The sequence below is a fragment of the Stegastes partitus genome, unplaced genomic scaffold, assembly GCF_000690725.1.
Source record: "Stegastes partitus isolate 25-593 unplaced genomic scaffold, Stegastes_partitus-1.0.2 Scaffold925, whole genome shotgun sequence".
Lineage (NCBI taxonomy): Eukaryota > Metazoa > Chordata > Actinopteri > Pomacentridae > Stegastes > Stegastes partitus.
In genome coordinates this window covers 100610-124256 of record NW_007578656.1, presented here as the reverse complement: position 1 = coordinate 124256, position 23647 = coordinate 100610, and the positions used below count along the sequence as shown (strand labels likewise).

General features: G+C 42.4%; 1 protein-coding gene across 1 annotated transcript in view; it reads left to right on the top strand.

The window, feature by feature from the left end:
- Positions 1-23647, top strand: part of cdh24b (cadherin 24, type 2b) — a 113450-nt gene that overhangs the window by 10618 nt on the left and 79185 nt on the right. The window contains exon 4 of the mRNA XM_008293950.1: positions 18089-18383. Within this exon, the coding sequence (XP_008292172.1) occupies positions 18089-18383 (295 nt within the window). The remainder of the gene's footprint in view (positions 1-18088; positions 18384-23647) is intronic.

The following is a 23647-nucleotide window of genomic DNA, read 5'->3' as shown; positions in this document are numbered from 1 at the left end:
ATGAATCATGAAAAGGACAATGTAAAAGTTTAATGTCTTCGATTATTTATTTTACAGATAATGAATAAAAACTAAAACCAGCATGTTAACGATTGTTGCTGATATGGAAAAGAAATAAATAAATAGTGGCTCCACTTGCTTTAGATATTTTAGTGCTTACATTTTTAATTCTGCTTCATATTTTATCTGCTTTGTTAAAACACAACCTGCAGTCAAGCTGAGAAGTCAGAATATTCATCACATCATTGTTGTGCTTTGGCGGTCAGAGGTTTTTTTTTGGTTTTCTTTACAGAATCTGGTTTATTTTTTGTTTTTTTTGTTTTTTTTTAAATTGGTGATAAAATTTTTCATTAATATAATATTCATTATATTCATATTATATATATTCATCAGATAACTCCTTCACTCATATATTTCCACGAGTGTTACAGTAGTATTTATTTATATTTATAATTAATTTAATTTGTTTTATTTATTTTTTAATTATTTTTCTTGTCTGTCTTTACTTGGCAAAAATAAAATAAAATTGTAAATTTTTGAATTAAATGTTTTTGTATATTGTTATATTTATTTTATTTTATTTTATTTTATTTTATTTTATTTTATTTTATTTTATTTTATTTTATGCGACTGTGATAAAACAATTTCCCTTATGGATCAAAGTTTATCTAAGTCTAAATATCCCAAAATTTAGCTCAGGTTTGGGTGTTTTTAACGTGATTAGTTCAAGGATTTATGGTTCTTCCTTTTTTTTTTTTCTTTGCAGTTTCTTGCAGCTGTTTTCATGGTTGCATTTTGGCAAATAAAACAAAAATAACATGACTTTATGAAACTTCCCTGAGGTTTTAGGGTTCAGAGGGTTAATTGATGATATTAAAATGTAAATTGCACACGGATGAGAAAATAATAGGCTTCACTATCAGTTGTGTGGGGTGGCCAGAATGTATTATGAGGGGGCCATGGCCACCCTGAACCACCCCTCGGCTCCTCTCCTGGCGGGCATACACAGGAAACATTGCACTGGAAATTCAGTTTAGAAGTTGAACTGTATGACTTAGAGAACATGTTGCAAACAGAACTTTGACACTTTTAGCAAAAGTCTTGAGTCCGGTTTTATTTGTGATGTAGTACTTTGACACTGTCGTATTCCTGAATGTGCTTAAGTAAAAGATGTGAACACCTCTTTCACTATGTTAAATTGTCTCCCCTGACATCTGTGGAAAGCACACAAACACTTGTAGACTCTAAATACATATTTGCGTCAACAAAAAAAAAAAAAAAAGAAGGTAAAATCCACACTCTGTGAGTACACAAACACATCACAAAACACAGAAACCTTGCAAGTTATAAATAACACCAGTCAGATAAAAGAGTCCCTCATGAAGCCGAAGCAGGAGGGCAAGAGGAAAGGAGGCGTGGAGCCAAACAGACAGGAAATAAAAATAAGAAGAGTGTGATGTTGCCAATAGGAGGGCCAAGACTAACACACACCTCCCGACAAGGAAATCATCAATAATAATAAAAACCCCCTCTTTGCAAACAGCTCTGTGTTTTCGTGTACTTCCACTCTTACTCTCCCCGTAGAAATCATTTAGCCTCCGGGTCCGAGCACAGCAGGGGTGAGACAGCAATTAGAGAGTGACTACAGCGCAGGAATGAGGGAGAAGAGAGCGAGAGGAGCTAACAAGGCAGAGGAGAGTCGAGATTACAACGCGGGACGGAGATGAGGCGATGCGAGAGGAACAGAGAACAGAGAGGGGTTAAAAATGAAAGGAGATATACGATAGAGAGAGGCCGGTGTTAATGGCGTGGTGATATACGGAGCGAGAGGGGTGAGAAAAAAAGGAAAAAAAATAAAATACCGAGAGTGGTGCAAAGTGAGGAAAGGTTAATGGTTTACAACTGGCAGAAGGGAAGAACGTGTTAGACGGTTAAAGGAAAAAAGAGAGGAGGGGAAGGACTGAGAGATCACACACGTTTCTAAAGCTGACCTCGCAGCCCATCGAGGCCCGGAGCGAGTCGGGAGAAAGACAGACCGCAGAGAAAGAGAGGGTTATGAAAAGAGGCAGCCGGGAATCCAGGCCATCAGCGCAGGGACGTGCCAGGTTTACACGAAGGAGAATACAAGAGAGTCGGGGAAAAAGAGATAGACAGAGAGAGAGAGAGAGAGAGAATTGAGAAAGCCGTTAAATACCATTTTATTGCAAGCCCCTGTGGAGGCCACATTTAAATGTGTTTCTGTGCTGAGTGGGTGCAGGATCACATAGAGAAAATAATAGACGGGATGACTGAAGGAACAAGCTTACGAGAGGGGAAGAGAAGAGGAAGAGAAGAGGAGAAACCGTGGAGTCTATTAAAGATGGAATTCAAAGGAAACACAGCGGGTCTTTCTCTCCTTTACTTCCAATCTCCCTTCTCTCTTTACGCCTGTGTTTCATCTCGGGATAATGTCGAACAAATCAGCAAAGCAAGTATCTGAATTTAAAGCGCCGTTCTCCCCGGATGTGAGAATGGCGGCGTTTTATCTGCGAGACTACATGAACCTCTTAGAATACATCTGCGCCGTTTTCAACTTAATGTGAAAATGCATTTGTAGATAACCCTGGAAAGGTGGGCTGGCGCGTAACCTCTTAACAACCCCGAGGTAATGAAATAACATGAAATAAAACACAAATTGGAGTCGGAGCCGTTTCATCGCCCGAGGTTAGCCCATCAAGGAGCGCCGTGTCAGTGGTGGGAAAACACAGCGAGCGTTTAGGTGGTGAGCCCGGCGTGACGTCGACGCTGTGTGAAGGGAAGAGGCTGTGCAGGATTCATGATTATGCATAGCCCGGCGCGAGCTCTGTGACCGCGACCTTGAGCTAATATTTATGCTTTGGCCTGGACTGCGTGCTCCACTTCTCCCCCGTGGCCCTGAAGGAGCCGTGAGTCAAGGAGCTGAGGGCAGAAGTCACATGACAGGAAGAAAGAAAGCCAGAGAGATGGAAGCAGGTGACACAGCTGTGAACCTGTTATGAACCTGACTGCTGTAACTGAACTCGGCGAGCAGTGTCTCGTTGTCCACACCACAGTTTTTTAGGAATTCATGCACTGTTATACCCATAACATCAACATGTTACCAATATTAAAGCACTCAGTCAAAAAAAAATAATAAAAAAGTACTGTGACATTTGCTGTAATCAGTGTGGAGCCCTGCCATGTTGGCTTTAATGTTGTAAATTAGGTTGTTGGGTAATCGCCTGTGCTTTGAGCTGTAGTTCTCTTGGATTGGATTCTCACACTGAATGCAGCAAAGTTGGTATCCTAAAAAAAGTAATCAGAACATACATTTGTGTTCAGTTACATAACACAGCACAGGTTAGTCTGCTCCAGTCACCCTTTTTTTTGGACGTAAGATAAAGTTAGTTGCTGTTATCTTGCGCCAAACAAGTGTACAGACGCGTTAGTAGGGCCGAGTCTGTAATGCTTGTTGTGTAAAAAAAAATAGAGCACAACCAAAACTGGATTTTTAGGGAGTAGAAAAATTAGATATCAACTTATTGGTCAATATTCTACATATATAAATGGTAAAGTTTAGACGGGACGCTTTGTCAGATTTATTTGGGATCACATGCTTTGGCGGTGACTCTGCTCGAGTGATGCTCTGGAACAATCTGAGCAAGTATGACACAGACAGTCCCTGAGATCACAAACCCCCGGCAGAGCCTTCAATTCACAATGTTCAACCATCTGCATCCTGCAGTCCCACAATATGGGAACAACATTCAGTTCAATTCAGTTTTATTTGTATTGCGCTGTTTACAACATGTCATCATACCATGGTAAGGTGAAGACCTTACAAATTGAACTGTTTTAAAAAAGTGGGGTGGTTGGGGAAGAGGAGGAGGAGATGATTTGTCAATCTGCAGAGGCTGTTGTAGCAGCGATGTGGTGAGTGTGGAGCAGCAGAATGAATGAACGCTGCCTTGGTTATAAAGCAGCTAAGTGGGTGGGCTGGACTTAGGCAATAAATGATTGGACAGAAAGGGCCTTGTGACGCGCTGACTCCATGCCTGTCTGAACTAAGCTCTATTTTATTGAAAAGGAAAACAAAGGGGTCAGTATTTAACTTCCCACCACAAACTAGCGATCAACTTACCGCGAAGTCACCGCTTGACTCCGCACCACCGCCTGCTCAGCTGTACTCTGCTACATGTACTGCAGAAAGTGCTGAGAGGATTTTTAACAATGGAATCACAGTCTGCTAAAAAAAAACTATGTGAACACACAGTTTCTACGTTACTACAAGCATCCTTTTCTGCATTAAGTTAAGAAAAAGTTTAGTCACTGTTGTATAAGAGTGAACATATCCACTGGAAATATCAGCTGATAGTCTTGGCTCTGTTAAGGAACATGAAATGTAAAACAAATAGAAGTCCAGATCTATCTATCTATCTATCTATCTATCTATCTATCTATCTATCTATCTATCTATCTATCTATCTATCTATCTATCTATCTATCTATCTTGCTCACAGTAATTATGCTAACATATCGTATGCTGATGTTAATTACATTCACTATCTTAGTTGAGCGTGCAAATGTGGGCTAATTAGGCTCCAGTCCTCCAAATTAAACAACAAAACACGTAATTTGTCCACGCCGTCGAAAGGGACACAGCAGCACGACGGCATCGTTTGTTACAAATCACTGATGAAAATGAAATCTGTTTCATTATGATGTGACCAAACTCCGGTGAAGTGGTTTGGGTTTCATGGACAAAAACAACTGGGTTATATAGAGAAATGATCTGAGTTAGAATAAGAACTCAGTTAGAAGTCGCTCATGAAAAAATCCTCCTTAAGTGCTACTTTTAGTACTTAAAGTATTAGCAGCAGAATGTAGTTAAGGTGTTAAGTAAAAGTCCTGGTTTGGCCCCGTTGACTGATTTAATATTATATAGGACACGATTTAATTATTAACGTTGGAGCGTCAGTGTGTTAGCAGCATGTTACTGTTGGAGTTCCATCCATCCATTATCTATACACCATTTAATCCTCACTAGGGTCACGGGGAGTGTATCCCAGCTAACTTAGGGCGAAGGCTACTGTTGGAGTTGTGGGAGGAAAAATGAAAAAACAGCTCAGATACGCAAATGTGTTGGAAAGTTTTGTTGGTGTTCAGAATATGTTGCTGAATGTCACCCGACAGTGTTCACCTCAGTTTTTAAGCAGCTTTGCTTGTTCTTTGGAGGCCTGTTTCTAATCAACAGCAAATGGCAGCATCATTAGTTCTGCAAGTATTTGCTAAAACCGGTAGCCACCCTCTCTGAGCAACACGTCCCGACAGTCCGACCAGGTTGAGGTATTTCAGCTGACCGGCCGATCGAGCGACAAGCCGCGGCGCTCGTACGGCAATAAAACAAACGTCGTTATCGGCAATCAAGATTGGGTTCGTTTAAAGCCCGAAAGCTTGATTTATGGTAAAAGCTAAATGAATTATTTGGTTTGCTGTGGTTCGCTCAGGGTTTTCTAATAAAAAACATTGATTTCTTTCAACGCTTATTCTTTATTATCTGCGCGCCACAGCTGGTGTGGGCAGCGGAGACGGGTGCAGAAAATGAGACGGCTCGGTTACAGAGGTGAGGGAGCGCGTGGCGAGGGCATGTCAGAGGAAGAGAGCGTGGTCGGCGTGATTACGGGCGGGAAGGCCGGCCGAGAGCAGAGCGAGCCGGTCGTGGGTAGCGGCAGATGGGAGGCGGCGACAGAAGAGAGGGAGTCTTTTGACACATGGAGGCACGCGGGTTAATTTTTTAATGCATCCTGAGAGACATGGCAGCCCAAACACACATGCTGAGATAATTCAACAACCATGACACACGGTATTACTAAAGCATACATTATATACCTTGCATACACTTTTATAATACAGCAGAAGGCTGTGTGATAAAGACACACATTCTGCACTGCTGCGAATCAAAACAGTGTATTATGAAATGTATTTACAGTACATTTCTCTTAATTTAGACGCAGCCATCCATAATTCTTTAACACAATCTCGGTGCTAACAACAAAGTAGCAAACAGAGCTTGAAATTCCCTTTCATTATTGCACATTTTGTCATGCTTTACGGGCATACACAAACGCACACAGACTTTTGGTTCCCAGTGGCAAAAGCCGTTCCTCTTGGCGGTGGCACGCGGTGGCATATATGTGGGCGATTTGCCCTTTAAATGTACAGCAGTGAGTTAGGCCTCCAGTGGCCTTTTCCGAGCTCGTCTCCCTCGGCTAAAAATACGATGTGAAGTATACACCACCAGAGTGGAGCACCGGAGCAATAAAACACAAACAATCATCCGACCGGCCGCCACACACATACACGACGCACGATGCCTCTCATACATCAGCTGATTATGATAATCAAAAGTGGGATTTGCATACTCTGAGGCTAAAAGCACAGTTTTGTCCTGAATAATGTATTGCGGAGGAAGAGAACAGTGGCTCGATGCATTGAACAGCTTATGGTGCTAAAGGAAAAGTCTAATAATGATGAATAATGAATGTTCTATTAGGAAGTGTGCGAGTGGGAGGAAGTGTGTGTGTGTGTGTGTGTGACAGAGGGAGGGTTTTTTTTTTCTTGCACTTGTGTGATATTGTGTGCGTGTTGACGGGGAGGCCACACGCCGTTGCCCTCCAGAGACAGACTGAATTAGATCAAACAAGAACAGGGCCGCCATGTCCACGCCGCAACCGAATTAAAAGAGGCAATCGACGCTAACCAAACTCCAATGGCGAATCGATGCCGGATCGATGCTAAACAATTAACTGCCGCTCCTTGTGACGTATTTAAGCCACGTCTCGCTGTAAGACAAACAGACAGGGAGCCAGAGGAGACTGTTTTCAGCGCCGTCTGACATTTTACTGTGAGCGCAGAACAAAAGGGAATTTCCTCCTCCCCTCCCCCCCCCTACGCCACAGTCGCTGCTAGAATGGGTTTGATTGAAAGTTCAGACGGAATTTAAAACTTGTCACAGTGTGAAGGTCTGTCTTCTGAAGTCACAAGTGCTCCTGAGAGGCTGACTGTTTTCTGTTTCTGTGGGGGGTTTATGTTCCACTGCCTCTGCATAATTGGAAAGTGTGTGTGTGTGTTTTTTCCTATTCGTCTGAATTGTTTAGAGAGGAGAGAACGGGGCGGTCGAACGAGAACGCATACATTCGCATGCACGCGTGTGTCACACCTGGGTGAAACGCCATTTGCATACCTTTTTATGGTTGTGGTGGGTTTTATGTCGTCCTAATGGCTTCTTTGAGCGTCGCGGAGGGTGTTTCACATCTTGACAATTATGGGCTTTATTGGAATTATGGCTTAAAGTTAACGATAATTATAACTTGTCTTGCTTTCATTGTTCGGTTATGATAACATTTATGCTCCCAAAATAAGCGCTGCAAGTCGGATGTGGCAAAAAAAAAAAAAAACAGGCAGCCAAACGATGTGACAGCACGTAAATAAGACAATATTGTAGCCGCATTATCCAATCCGCCTTATTTGGAGGTAAAATCACAGTTGTGGGTAATTATTCTTCATCACACTGTGCTGCAAACATATCAAGGTAAAGTTGAATCAGACATTAAATATGTAAATGATCAACAGTGTCTCCTCAAGATTGTAATACTGCACAATTACACTGCATTCTCATTTACATATGGGGAAAAGCTGAACTTTATTTTGAAACAACCATATTTTCTAAACTGTGACAGCAGAGGAAAGGCTTTTCACTTCCACAAATCTACACGGTTGGGTTTTTAGACACCTTAAAGAAACTTGGTTAAGTTTAGGCACCAAAAATACTCAGTTAGGTTTAAGAAAATATCACAGCTTGGGTTAAGATATACCCTTTCTTTACAATATGTTTGAAGCTTCTCCTCCTTGTTCTTTGTTATCAGAGTGAAGAGTCCTGCTCCGTCTAATATATGATTGTTTGTCTGAAAAGGAGCAACAGTGAAGCAATGCAATGAATGACAACGATCGGTTGATTCAAAATGTATTTCTGAGATGTCACAAACAAACGTAACCTGTCAGAAAATGCGGTTCACTCCAAACAATCATTGAGAATGCGGTTTAGTTGGGCAGGAGGAAAGTTTTCGGGAGACGGGGCTGCTGTGACGGATGTTAACTTTTCTCTTTTCGCTTGTTTTAACTTTTAATTGGACTTGCTTTTAGCATTAGCTCGATGAACTGAATGCATTAAATCCAAAGCTACGACAATAAGACTTTAATTTCTTTTATATGATCTTAGAGTTATGAAAGTCTGCACACAAACTTTACAGTCTAATTTTGTTTCCCTTCCAGTGACTGACAATTTGTGGTTATGCAACTCCGCCGTCGTGATTTTGTTTAGTTCTGACAGACTGTCACATATTTGATCTGTCTGTGATCTAATCTGACCTGATCAGGCTCCAACATAATCTGATATAATTCAGCTTTCCGCTTATCATTTAGAGTCTTGTTGGCTTTTTGTGTGACGTTGGTACAAACAGCTAGTTTAATAGCTCCTGATTTAAATCATTTGACAGATTTGTATTGAAAGTAACATTATTTGCAAACAACACAGTGTTAAATTAGGAGATTTTCAACTTATTAATTTATCTAAATCAATCAAATTAATGTAAAATAATATATCTTTTGAGGAATGATCTTCTTCAACTTAAAATTATTCATGAATTTGGACCCATAAAATACGGCGCCTTTTCCAACATGATGATTTCTGCGATCATTTATATGCAATTGCTTACAGTCATATTAAAAAATAAACACATCTAATGGAAATCGTTGGCTTTTTTTGACAGATTTGGACGAGCAAACGTTTGATCCTCTTTGAAACGGTGCATACTAATAAAGATGATGTAATCAAAACAAATAACACATAAAGTGAACATTTTGTAGTCATTTTCCTAATTTGCATATTTAAAAAAAACACCTTCAAATACATCACATTAAAATAACGGGTTCCAAATTCAAATTCAGCCCAAGAGCAGACTGTTTGATGCAGAAAAGGAATCTCAGAAGAACACAGAAATGCAGGTAACTCTGCAACTGTGTTGTACAGTCACAAAGAGATTGCACAGTTTTGACCTGCATGGGAGCTGTGCCAGGAAAAAGCCTTTGCTGCCCAAAGAGAACAATGGAGCAAAACTACCAAGCTAAATGTTGTGCTTTGGGGTTGCCTCTCTGCCTCAGGAACCGGGCAGCTTGCGGTCATTGATTCAGCTGGGAATTCTGCGTCATATCACAGTGCTATCAGAGTTCTCGGAGATAATGTGAAGCCAATGGTCCGAGATTTGCTAATGATGCTACCAGAGGTTAAACGCCTGGGGATCCACATTAAACGTCGGCAAGAACCCCTTAAGCATGTCCAGTAGCCTTTGTTTTAGCACTTAGGTAACGAAGCACATGAGCAAATCTGCAAAGAGATGGCTAACGTGGAAGAAATCAAGGGTTATGAAATGACATATACAAGAACATAAACCAAAGATTTGAATCCAATTGAAACATTTTTGGGGGGGAGGTTGTGAAAAGAGCAGCAGAAGCAAGAAAGCTGTTGCTACAAAAGGAATCTTGGATGTAAGAGCGGGTGAAGATATCAGATGTCAGATATACCTACAAGAAGTGTGTCTAGATTCTCAGTTATCCAGGTAATCCTTGGCGCTTCAATGGAAAGCAATTGGACTTCTCTCTTAGGTTCTTCAGTTCAAGAACAAAATAAGCCTCTTGGATGAGAGATGAAATCTCCTCAAGAACCTGAAAGCGTAGTCCAGTTGCTTTCTACTGAGGCTTCTACAATTACCTGTATGAAGGAGGTTTTACTAACAGGTGTTTCTGCTCAGAGGGACACTAGCTTCTGAGACCAAGGTTACTTTTTACATTTAAGAACATTATATCTATTGATTCTTTTGTTGAATGAATGCTTTAAAAGGTTTTTTTTAAAAATTTGTGTTCAAGTGGTATCACCTTTGTCTGTTTCAAAAAAGATCACAGGTCTGGTTTTCCATATACCGCCGTGCTTTTTCACGCGACTGTACCTGTTATTTAGAATTTGTCCAGACACCGTGCGGGCCCGGTAAACCTGTGTCCACAGACTTGTTTGTGTTGTGGATATGCGCGTAGGTGTTTATATCTCGCTCTCCTGAGGCCCAGATGGGGATCTATTGCTCTCCAGATGGGAGCGAGTGCAAAGACATCTGATGATGGCAGAGCTGATCACAGCCAACCCGGAGAGTTGTTGACTTTAATTATGAGTCGCTGTGTAGATGTTGGCCTTAGCTTTTGCGCTGTGCTCTATTAACTGCCCCACACTTCCTGGCCCGCTTTCAACTGTTTCTTCTTTCTCCAGGTCAGTCCCCGCCGGCGTTGGGAGGCGCACGCTAACACACATGCAGGCAGACACACAAACACACATATTCTTAGTCACGCCTTGGCTCCTCGTCCGCTCTGTGCTATAGCTGTGCCAAGTGGAGGTTCAGCCAGGGCACAGAGAGACTCAGAGTCATTACACCTCTTGCTTTAAAGTTGCCGTGGCCAGCACACACACACACACACACACACACACACGTACACACACTCACCTGGACTGCCTGTTGGTAAAACTGTCACGTATAGTAAGACACTCGTGGACACAAATGTGCACACACAAACACTCACACATACCCTCAAGCAAAACAAATGATATTGCAGTGGTAGGTAAGCTGGCCACAAGGCGCAGTTTCATTTCAAACGGGCTCTATGAACTCATATGGGCCCTCTCCCAAATTAATTTTCCTACCGTTTTCCCTGATCGGCCTGTTTCTTCAGACATCTCTCTGAATCGGCGGGCCTGTTCCAAATCGATTGGCTGACCCTCTCCCCTCTGCACTGCTTGACACTCCCCCGGCCGATATGAGAGAGCTGGCTCGGTCCCAACCCGCCCCCCTCCGACTCTTTTACCTCCACGGAGTGCGACCGGCTGGTGGAGCTTGCAGTTGTTCTATAGGCTCTTTTGAAGTCACCAAACAGAAGATGAATAGCTTCCCCCTCCTCCGCGGGCTTGTGGAGGAACTCGGGGGGATATTCTCGCACCTGCCTGCGTGCCCTTGCAAACTTTGCCTGATGTGTTTGGGGAATTGAACCCTGCTGCCAATCACAGGGCTCAGCGGTGCCCTGCCTTGCCGCTGCTGCACGCCTATTGGCTTTTCACGTGAGCTGCCAGCTGATTTTCCACACTGTAGTTTCTGCTGCTTGCACCTTTCGTTTTTAGCCTCGGCAGAAGCCACACGCTCACACGCTGAATTTGTGTGGGGGGGGTGGGGGAATCATCCACATTCATTAGGCTAATGCACAGCTGTGGAAGAAAAACACATTTTCTTGGTGTTTTTATGATTTATTGTGTGGCAGAAATGTGAAATTGTGTATATGGGATATTAGTTATTTAAGTGATTTAGAGGTTGGCAGAGAGTACTTTTGCTCCTCGCTTCATGATTTATGGTTATTGCAAAAATGTGAAATTGAGTATATGAGTATAAGCATATTACCTTATGATAATATAAGTAATTGAAGAGATTTAGGAGTCTGGGGAGGCTGGGTGTTGCATACACAACAGCACCAAAGAAAATGGGAATGGCAGCTTATCAGGCTGATATCATTCTCCAAGCAGGGGTGACACATGAGTAAATTTGCCTTATGTGGCCAGTGGCTTCATATTGTTTGGCTCTTGATATATTAGATGGTATATCAGGGGGATATGAAATACAGGAGTTATGAGATGTCATATTATTCACGTTAAGCGGATGTGAAATATGGTGATAGCCAGTTGTGTTGTATATAATATTGTTTGGTGTATTTTTTGCGCATGGAAAGATGGCTGAAAGGGCTCCAAAGCTGTGCCGCTTCTGTCGCTGTTAAATATCCGTAGCCATTCTATGTGGTTAAGTGCGTTTCCGTATTTTACTTTTCTATTAATCTTGCATGAACAGATAAGGGTGAAAGGTCAACCTTAAATGGATTTGGTTTCCTTAGGCTGGGCTCTCCTGCTTCAGAATGACTCTGAGCGGTGCTTTCAATCAGCGCTGCCACCACTCACTGTGGTAATGATGGCCAGGGCTTCATTAAGAAGCTCGTTAAGTCCCCTCGTTAAGCTGCAGGGCCGTTAAGACTTTGATTGTTAATGGCTCTTCGTTAAGGAGAGCGAGGAACCAGGCTCCCGCGGTGGTCCTGACCAGCCGGGTGTTTTGGCCAATTGGCCCCAGCTGGCCTCCTCACAAGATGACAGGAAGCCTAAACTCAAAGTTTAAACACTCTTCAGTCATTTTTTTCGGACTGCAGCTGCAAAAATACAACCTGTAAACCTACACAGGTGCAGGTGTGATGGACAAAAATGAATGTACACAAAAGCCAACACCACTGTTATGGCCCATTGCTGGGACTGTGTGTATTTTTGACAGCATGATTAGTGACTGGCCAAGTGCGTTGACTCTTTGCCTCACTGGTACTTTAAGCCATTTCCTTGTGTCATTTTGAAATACAATGGAAGTGAGCCATGGACCAGTTTGCCTGAATGTCTGCAACACTGTCTCTAATAGGGCTGGCATATTGTACCAGGGCTGCCCATAAGAAGTACATGGAGAGACCATTTATCAGCTTTATTGCTATAGCTGGAGATGGTGGTCTTACACATATTCGAGCTGGGCAGTGAAATGTGATCTCAAGTGGTCACCGGAGATACTGAGATCCATCTGGATGCAGCGTATTAATGGAGTGTGTCTTCGACAGAATCTACACATACTGTCATCGAATTTGCATTTCCTGGTCCTAATTGGGCTGTAAATATTAAGCCTTGTCGCAGCTGTTGTAGTTGCTGCGTAGGTTCAAAGGAACACAGACAGTCAGAGGAGGTATTACCGGGCATGAACTATTTTCTGGAGTGCAGAAGTAAACACTATTTTGACAGTCTGGTAGAGGGCTGGTGTTAATAAACAGGTCTGGTAAAGTTAATCGAGAAAGATAAGGATTTGAAATGATTTTTATTTGACCAAAAGGGTTCCTTCTGGTTGAAAATCACACAAAGAAGTGACAGAAGATTGCAAAATGTTATTAATACCACTCAAAATGGTTGCAGTATTTTGAGAAAATGCAGCTTCCACTTGATTTCAAATGGTCGTGGTAATTTCTACCATGTTCTGGAGAATTTTAGTCCACTCTAAACCTATAACATTAACCTATACACTAATCCAAATGGTCACTTTTCAACATACCCTGGGTTTTAACTGATTTGGGGAAAACAGCATTTTCCTACTACGCCCCATGGGCTTGGAATAATCTGCAGAAACATCTTAGATTAGAAACCTTTATATCAATTAATACATTTAAGGGCATCATAAAGAATGTGGTGATGGAGACATGTGGTTGTTTTTCTTGGGAGGTCCACTATGTTTTAATAGTTGTTCTTGTTGTTTTATTTGTATTTGTTGCATCTTAATAATATGTTGTGATTGGCTGCTACCTTGGCTAGGTCTCTCCTGTAAAAGAGATTTTGAATCTCAATGGGACTTCCTGGTTAAATAAAGATTAAATGAAAATAAATAAGCAGCTGGTACAGTAGTTCTCTAGTCAGCTACTAGTCAGTTATAAATCATGGCTTGCTGTTCGGGTCCATCACTGAGACAGAGCTGATCCTCACAAGATTGGAAAAAGCTTTGCAGCCATATCTCAAAGGTTGTGGTAGGAAGCCAAACGTGACCCCCCTGCAATACACTGACAAGAATGATAATGCGAGAGACCAAGAAGAATCCAAGGATCACCGCCAAGGCAGTCCTGATGGATCAACATGTCAAGCAGACGCTGCACAAGACTGGTCTCTATGGACACTGACTAGAAGGACTTAACTACCCCAACGCAGGAATACAAAAGCTCAACTAGACTTTGCAAAAGCTCTACCGAATAAAGAAGAAAGCTTTTGTTCATCAATTCTGTGGTCAGATGAGACTAACATGGAGTTGTTTGTACACCGAGACGTGACTTTTATTTCATGACAGAAGAAGAAACATTCAACCCCAAGAACACAACCCCAGTGATGAAGCACGGTGGTGGGAATGGGATTGTTTGGGGGTAGTTTTTAGCCAGTAGGCGACTTTTCCAAAGTTAATGGTGTCATGAAAAAAGAGGACGACATGAAGATTCTAGAGGAAAGCATCAGGTGGTTTATAAAAATAATTATCCTTGGGCCACGGTGAACCTTTTAACAAGACAGTGACCTGAAACCTGCAGTCAGAAGTTGTCGAGAAACAGTTTACAGAAAATTTTATCGACATTTTGTAGTGAACCAGTCCAGACGTGAATTTCATCAAGAATCTGTGGAGGAACTAAATCAAATCAAATCAAGTTTATTGTCATTTTGCTGTACATACAACAGTAGTACAAACAAGATGAGAGCGTTTCTCCAGGATCCAATAACTAAAAGCAGTTAAACATAGAATTATGTGCATATCCGGATCAGCAGTTCAGCATTCTGACAGCTTGTGGAATGAAGCTGTTCATCAGTCTGGAGGTTCTTCCTTTAGCGCTCTGGAAACGTTTGCCTGATGGCAGCAGTTCAAACAGTTTATGGAGAGGGTGTGAGGAGTCCCTGATAATGTCCAGTGTCCTTCTTCTGAGTTCAGAGCTAGCTGTCTGTCTGTCCGCCCGGAAAGATTTAATCTCCTCCAGCTGTATGTCTGTCTGGGATGTTGTCATGGAGCCATGTTTCTGTAAAAGCAGACACTCAGCAGTCCCTCCACTCTCTGTGGGCTTCTTCCATCAAACGTAGCTCGTCCAGCTTGTTGTGGAGGGAGCGGACATTGGAGAGTAGGAGGACAGTCCTGCTGGTCTGGAGGGGTTAGCCTTTAGCCCTGCATGGATCCCGGCTCTCCTCCTCCTCCTTTATTTACGTTCCTACCGCTTGCGCTTCCTTCTCTCTCGGGTAACTGCCAGCATAGTCTCCGATCAGACTACGTGTTGGTGTAGTGCGTCCACATCACAACTGGCTGCCACAGTTTTAGCACCGTTCATCGCCCTGATGTTCAGCAAAGTCTGTCGGCTGTAAGTTTTGCAGAATGAACGTCTGGGATAGACAAGACACTCAAAACTCTTGCTGTCTCCTGAATGGGCTGCTGCACGCCGCCATCTCTATGGAAACCAAAGACACCAGAGCCATGACAAGGAAGAACCTCAAAGACCTGAAGACCATCTTGAAGGAGGAGTAGAACAAAATCCCAGTGGAGACATTCAAAAAGACATTTAGAAATTGTAAGAGGAGTTTGATTGATGCAAATACAGGCTTTGAAACTGGTTACTGAGAGAGGGTATGAATAGATTTGGACATGGCATTTTTTAGTAAAACTGTAAACAAACAAACATAGAAATAGCTCAGATTCATCAGCATCTTTAACACAGTGTCATACAATCTTTTGTCACTTGTTTGTGTCATTTCCAGCCAGAAGAAACTGGTCAAATATGAATTCACTATAAATGCAAATTTGATGCAGGTATGAGTAATTTTGGACTTGATGTGTATAAGGAGCAGCTTTGTCACAAAATCCATTTTGGTAGTTCACAGTATGATATCACAGGTGTAATAGCGGTAATGATGGCTCGCTTTCCCCCCCCCCTTTTTTTTCCTTTTCTCTCGGTCCTTCATTTCCTGGTATTGTGCATGCTGGCTCATTGTCACAGTGTAGCTCAATGAGACATTTCAACAGAACAGAGACATCTTTAATGTTATCACTAACTCCTGTGCTTCCCCTGCTGTGACTCGTCAAAATGTCTGTTGTGAAAGAGGCTCGCTGACTGAGTGTTAGTAGCGGGCATTGAAAATGAACCGAAAAAAAAAAAACACCAAAAAAACATTCCGAATAAAAAGTTACGTGACGATACATTAATGAGATACTTTGTTCGGAATATCAACTCATTTTCACAGCGGTAAAAAAAAAAAAACACATATCAAAGTGCCAGTAGAAGCTTTTCAAAGCAGCCTTTGCGTTAGGATCAACTTAAAATGAGATAAGATAAAAGTTTATTAACCCCGAAGGAAATTCTTTTGCAAATACTGCTCAGAAACAAAATTACATAACATTAGGAAACGCAGCGCCGAGTAGAACAGCAGTGAGATAAAAGTACGATAACTGAAAATAAAGATAAGTAGGCTGGAACATGGCTATAGAATGGAAAGTTAGAAGTAATGCTGGCAGTGACACCGAGGTAATAAAGCGATATCACAAATGATAATGAGATGTTGCACATGAAAATGAAATATTGCACAATACAATAACAACTTGTCAGCTAAATGCAATGCAATGCAATGCAAAACTCTGGCTCGGCGAAGACACACACGTACCTGCTTATGAATTCCACATGAGGCGTTCATGACATGAAAGTCGTGTATTTAGCTTTATTTTGGTATTTGGATGCAGGGCAGACGCTTGGTTTGCTTCGGGAGCGGTTTCAGAAGGTTCAGTGTGTGTTACTGAGCCGTAAAGACTCCCAACAATGTGATTCTCCTGCAAGCGTCATAACTTAACATCTCCTCGACCTTCTATATGGGAGCGAGCCGCAGTGATTTTACAGCGACTTTGAGTTTTAAGACTCAGAGCTCGAATGTACACGTTCAGGTTGGTTTGTGGCGTCGCTAATCAAAGATGACCCTGTTCGCTGACATGCCAGGGTGCATAGAGAGCAGCCTTCACAGCAGCACTGCATCTCTGTCTAGTTTGTGCATCCAGCTCACACAGTACCCTCTAATGTTGATAAAAGTGCTTTTAGATTTTCCAATTTGCATTGTCATTAAAATAAGGGCTCTTCTGAAGGTGAAGTGTTGTTTAACTTTTGACTTTGTGCCATCTTCCTCAAACAGTTTTAGCTTTACGCTGACAGTCTGGACCCGGGACTGCTTTTCTGAGCGATAAACAACCTTGTCAACACCCGTGCTTATCGTTTACCCCCCAGGAAGCTGGCGTATCCATGCCATTTCCCCCCTTGAAAAATAGCGATCCTCAAAGTAAATGAACATTTCGATTCACAGTATCCATTCTCATTTCATTTAGCAAATGTGCTTAGCTGTTGCCACGCAACAATGCTTTCCTGAGCTAACCCCCTCCACCACCACCACCACCACCACCCCCTCCCCAGCCGGCTCTCCGCTCTCTTCTCTCCATCTAAAGTCACAATGTCACAGTTTCTTGCGAGTGGGGCCTAATTTAGCAGCCCTTTTTTTTTCTCTCCCTTTTTGGTCACAGTTGCTATTCGATCCACGTAGGTGCGGGGGTAATGAGATTGAATCTTGATGCGCTCGCCGCTTCCCGCTGGCTCGTCTCTCTCATCGGGGACGGAGGACAGTGTGGAGCCTTCCCTGATATTACCTCTCCATGCATGAAGAGGCCGCTGGTCGCTCGGCTGCCCTGCTTTCCCGCCAGGCGCTGATCCAATAAAACTCAACACAGGGCCGCGATCGATACTGCATGTCCTACTGCCATGCAACCCCTCCACTCTCGCTCATACACACCTATTAGTTAGGGAATAATTGATTGGCCTACTGTTCATTATTCCTTTGATTTGGTGCTTTCATTAAATAGCCGGGCCACTGCATGTGCACAGACTAGTAAGCTCGCGCCGTCCACAGCTGCTGGGAACTGAATAGAGGCTTTAAGTGTGAGCAGGAGAGCATGTGTTCTGGATATCTTTGAGATTACGGAGATCCGGGTTCATAACTGCTCATACTGCCGGAATAGAAAGATGAGGAAGAGTGTGTGTGTGTGTGTGTGTGTGTGTGTGTGTATGTATATGGAAGACAGAGAGAGAGAGGGAGGTATTGTGTGTATTTCTTTTGTCTGCTTCTGTTTAAATTCATTATATCCTGGAGGCATGCAGGGGATAATCTGCTTGTTTTGTCTTCACCGCCTGTCTGAAAAAACAAACTTAATTTTTAACTGGTGTTTACTCTTGTCTTTTCCCCCCACTCTTTACCTACTTGTCTGCCCTTAATTCCCACAACCCTCCTCTTTCTTCTGCTTCCCCCCCCCCCGTTGCTCCTCTTTCTATCCTCATCCAGCTCCACACTGACATGGACAGGAATGATGGACGCACTAAGTATGTCCTGCGAGGCGAGGGAGCGGGCTCGGTCTTCGTAATAGACGAGAAAACAGGTAACATCCACGTCACCAAGCCGCTGGACCGTGAGGAGAAGGACGAATACCGTCTCATCGCCACGGCCACCGACAGGCAGACCGACCGCGCCCTGGAGCCCTCGTCACAGTTCATAATCCGGGTGCAGGACATCAACGATAACCCGCCCGTCTTTGATGAAGGCCCCTACAGCGCCATGGTGCCCGAGATGGCAAATATAGGTACGATATGCCCAGTGGGAGGGATGGTTTAGGACTGATGGTTTAGGACTGATTTGGGGCCAAGGAGGAGCAGCGTGGCTCCTTATTTAAGGAACTTTATTGTCATGCCAGCTCACATTTACGTGTTTGTGGTATGAAATTGGTACTCAGGTCCTGGTTTTTAAAAAGCCTAATAAATAATAAGGACAATGTAAAACAAGAGCAAAATATAAGTAAAAATACAAGCACTATAAGTGTGGAACATGAAAGTAGAAAAGCCAAAATTAGTTATGTTTCACACTAACTATTTGTGTCAACAGCGAGGTAGGCCGTGTATTGCACTGGTAAAGAATGAGAAAATTGCACATTGGTTAAAATATATCGTGAAGCAGGTATCCTAAATCGGGCTGCAAGGTGGATCATCGCCTTGCAGCAAGAAGGTCACCGGTTCACATCCCGGTGAGGACACCTGTGGTCTTTTTGTGTGGAGTTTGCATGTTCTCCCCGTGTAGCGTGGGTTCTCTCCGGGTTCTCCGGCTTCCTCCCACACGGTCCAAAAACATGTTGAGGTTAACTGGTGATTCTAAATTGTCCGTAGGTGTGAATGTGAGTGTGCTTGGTTGTCTGTCTCTAAGTGTAGCCCTGTGATAGACTGGTGACCTGTCCAGGGTGTCCCCTGCCTTCACCCTGAGTCAGCTGGGATAGACTCCAGCCCCCCATGACCCTAGTGAGGATTAAGCGGTGTATAGATAATGGATGGATGGCATCCTAAATCCATAATCAAATGAACAAAACATACAAATGCACCAATAAATAGTTTGATCAACATAAAATATAAAACTCTTTTATTGTATAATATCACTTTTTCACTCACTGGAGTTATCATCAGCTTTGTCTGCTCTCTAACTATGTAGCCAATCTCTCAGCAGACTCACCAACTGTTACCAAATTTAGCCAGCTCGCTCTCGTCAGCTGCAGCCACAACAATGCCAGAGAAACGAAGAAAAAAAAAAGAAAAGAAATTCAAGGCTGCTGCTGTAAATAAACACAGTGTTCACTTATAGTACATCTCTTTTTTTCTTTTTTTTTCAAGCTTTACAAGCCTACACGTGATTCCTAACCTGCCAGCCGATGACTCGGGCTTTATTACTCAGCAGCCGAGTTGAAAGAAGATCAAGTGAAAGTATCCTAGTGTAGAAATACTCTGTTACAAGTAAAAGTCATGCATTTAAGCTTAGTTTGAGGGAAATGACAAGAGCATTGGCATTAATATATATATATAGTATCAAAAGTGCAAAATATTTCAGACTTGATTATACTAATTGATGTATTCATGTGTTTATTTATAGTTTATCTGCTGAGAAGCTTGTGAATTTCACCTCAAGGAACAATAAGGTTTCATCTCAATCGATAACAAAATCTAAAATTTGGATTTATTGGTTGACTATAACTTGTAATAATAAACCAAATCTGCAAAGCAACATGTAACTAGAGTCTTCAAATAAATGTATTAGAGGAAAAGGTCCAATACTTGCCTCTAAATTCTAGCGGAGTGAAATAATAAAGTCGTAGAAAATGGAACTCCTCAAAGTAGAAGTAACCATACTTGAGAAAATGTTCTCAGTTGCTTTCCTCCACTGCTCAGAAATAAAGCAAAGAGTCCGAGACGCTGCTCGCAGGTTCATTCAGCATCGGCTCTACGGTGCTGCAATTCTGACATAATGCACACAATTCTGTAAAAAGCAACAATCCACAGGAGTCGCTCCCTTTTTTTTTTTTCACCGAGAAGATGGACTTTTGTTGATAGAATCCAAGTTAAGCTGTTGAACTCTGATAGTGTGGAATCATTTGCGATGAAACGGGCAGGTTACAGGTTGTGAAACAGTAATTTCACATCTATGAAGTGTTGGAAAGCAAACACAGTGTGCTGTAAAGTGGATATGGAGCAGTTTTAGTGGTTTTAGCCAAATGGGTCTGGTTAACTTGATCTCACTTGGTTAGCTTGTTGGGGCAGAAGTGACTGGTACAGATGACAACTCCATTATTACAAGAAGTGTGATTATAAAATACCAATAACACTCTTATAATGTCAAGGTTACAACACTACATACCTTTTTTATGCATTAAGCTATTAAATAAATACTGGTTTGTATTTATATGATGATTTACTTCATGGTGCATACAAATACAAACCTTGTATTTCAGATTCCTCCCGTCTCAGTCCTTGCACCAACCCGAGTTCTGCACACAGGAAAAGTTGCTCAAAGCTATCCCATAATACGATCAACTGAGGTTTCTGCTCTGACCTGACTCGCTCAGTGCAGCAACCCAATTTGTTGCATCTTCCCCACAGTTATAACATGAATAAATTGCTATCGCGATGCCATATGCCATCCAGACAGCAGCTCTCGTTACATTTTGCATGACAGACAGATGTTTTCGTTTAATCTTTTGACCAGAAGGCAATACAGAGGGAACATTATTACGGTTTGATCAGCCAGCGTTTTGCACAAAGCTGAACACATGGTAACATAATTACAAACCTGGATTTGCAGAGGTTCCCCGGTCGCTCTGGTGGACAAGGGGGACCTTGTTTTGTTTTGGAATCTTACGCCGTATGTCACACACGTTCTTCTATCTCATCTTTTCTTGTCGTTTCGCCGCCATGATTGAGCGTGAGAGCGAAAACAATAATAAAATGATAAATAATGTCAATAGCAGGGATAGGAACTTACCTTAATATAGTGGTGCTATTAAACGAACATTCTGTAAACAAAGCGCGGGGCCGTCGCATTTTATTGGGTTATTGTTTAATCAGAATAAAGTAGCAGCCAGTGACTGCTGTCAAGCTCCAAAATGATGGATGTCCCACTTGACCACGGCCAGACAGTATGCTTTATTATTTCTATCTCACAAGGCTGCATTGTCTGAAGGCATTTTATTCAATAGCTTTGAATCTGCAGTCCCTATGCTCAGCCCAGAAGTGTGCATTCTGAAAAATATTGAAAAACATCAATTTATCGCAGCAAATTAAACCAAGGATGAACTCACGGCGTTGGAAATGTAAAACCTGTATTATAATAATTGTAACATAAACACCTTTCATGGAAATCACTCCAATTGGGAACATGAACTAATATTTGAAATATAATGAGCATATTAATGTAGCCGTAGATGTCCTCAATGTGAGACTTTGACAGCTGCAGTTATGCAGCCATTATACAACGCAGCACCGCCATAATTATTGCCTGCTAGGATTCCATTCACACTGAATCACCATTCTGTACACAGACTTTTTAGCCTTCATCACAATGAAGTCTGAAATGGGTATATTGTATAGTGGGAAAACCTGCTGCAATTTAGGTGCCTCGCAGTACAATAGGTTCAATATGTGTATGGCTTTCAGAAAACAAACTTGAGCGAGAGAGCGTTTATGAGCGGCTAAAGAGTCTGAATCCCACAACTCATAACGAAACAGCTTCACTGCAGCCGATCAAAAAAATAAAAACAAATCTTGAATTTTGATCGACTCTTCTTTAGAGCTGCTGTCGTTATCACAGCTCCGTAAAGAAAGCGAATGCATGATGGCGTCACATTTGCGTACATTTTTGTCACAGTGCTTTTATCTGCTGCAAACCAGTCCACTACGGAGCCCGTCTGGTGACATCGACGAGAAATAAAAATAACTCGTTCCCACGCATTAGTAAATCGTGGCCACGAGTTATTAATGTGTGGGAACGACATAATTATCACACCGTGTTTCATCGCAAGAGATCGCAGGACATCGGTGTCGTTCATTCCAAGGTTAAAATCAAATCAAAATGCTCCATGTTTCATGCAAGTACGCCCGTTATCCTTAATCGACAGCTGGTATGACCGCACTGTGAAATTTGCTCCACAACTTCTCTTGTTTCTTTATATTAGTAATGCGAGGCCACAATTTAACTATGTCGTTTGAGTTATTTTTATTTCTTATCGATGTCACCAGACGGGCTCCTTAGTCCACAATTATTCACCTATTCTTCAATAAATGCAAGTAAAATATGTGATTCACACTGACAACTTGAAAGGCTCTGAATACCCATCCTGCTACGAGTGATGGCGTCCAACACGATCAGTATATTATCGCTCAAAGTCAGAGAATATTTCCTCTTTGCTCCTCTGGCTGGTTTGAGGAGGGCACGAATGCAGCAAACAGGATTTCGCAACACACGACTGATTCAAGAACAGTTTCGGTCAGATCTGATTCCTGATGAAACTGACTCTTTGACCGCAAAACTTTGCAAAAACATTCGTTAAAGCTGTGCACAAACTGAAGCTACAGATTGGTGACGGATTAAAGCAAAACCTGAAGCTTTATATCTACAGTGAGAGGATCTGGCAGAGTTCAGGTCCCCTTAGAGGGAAGAGTGGCTGCAAATCAATACAAAGTTGTTCTGTGTGATCACCTTCATCCTATTTCTATCCCGTCAGTAGTGTTCTCTTCCAGGTGCCAGAGGGTATGAGGGGTCACTGGATGGTTTGATGGGAATAATGTGAATCATATGCCGTGGCCTTCACAGTCACCAGATCTCGACACAATTGAACATCTGTGGTCCAGAGCGTTGCAGATTAGGAGCATTGAAGCTGTTCTGAATGTGAAGGCATCTCCTTTAAGTTGTTCTCTCCATGTGCTGCAGTGCAAATTACAGTTACATCCCCACTCATCACGCAGACTACATTCCATTTTCACTTTGCTAGACGCCACGTTAAATGTTAAAAGCGTGTCATGATCGCAAACACTAAAGCAGCAGGTTGTCTTTGCCAGCGCTCGTTGTCAAGGTGAAGTCGTACGCAAGGTGAGATTTCATCTTTTAGAACTGAATGAACTAATACTCAGACAGATTTGCATTCAGCACGTCTCGGTAGTCTTGACCATTTCATGTTACGCAGGCAAACTGATATAATATTCAGCGCAGGCAACACCGTGCGCCTCGAGCGACTGCCCAATTATTACATTTAATATACTGAAATATAATTAAGTAAAAACAGAGATTAACCTGTTCTGAGTCTAATGAATGAACAGCTCAGCGATGCATGTCCATGTGATATGTTAATAAGAACGTGTCTTTGATCTTAGCCGCGCTCCGCTTCAGGCTTTTGCAAAGTCGAAGAACGGCTCTGCGAGCGTTTGCGAAGGTAAATTTGATTGACAGAAGAAGTGTTCCTATCTGTGCCGTTTGGACTCGTGTCCGTGTAGCACGAGTCGGAATACAAGTCCTGGGTGCCCTTCCCAGATTGTAACA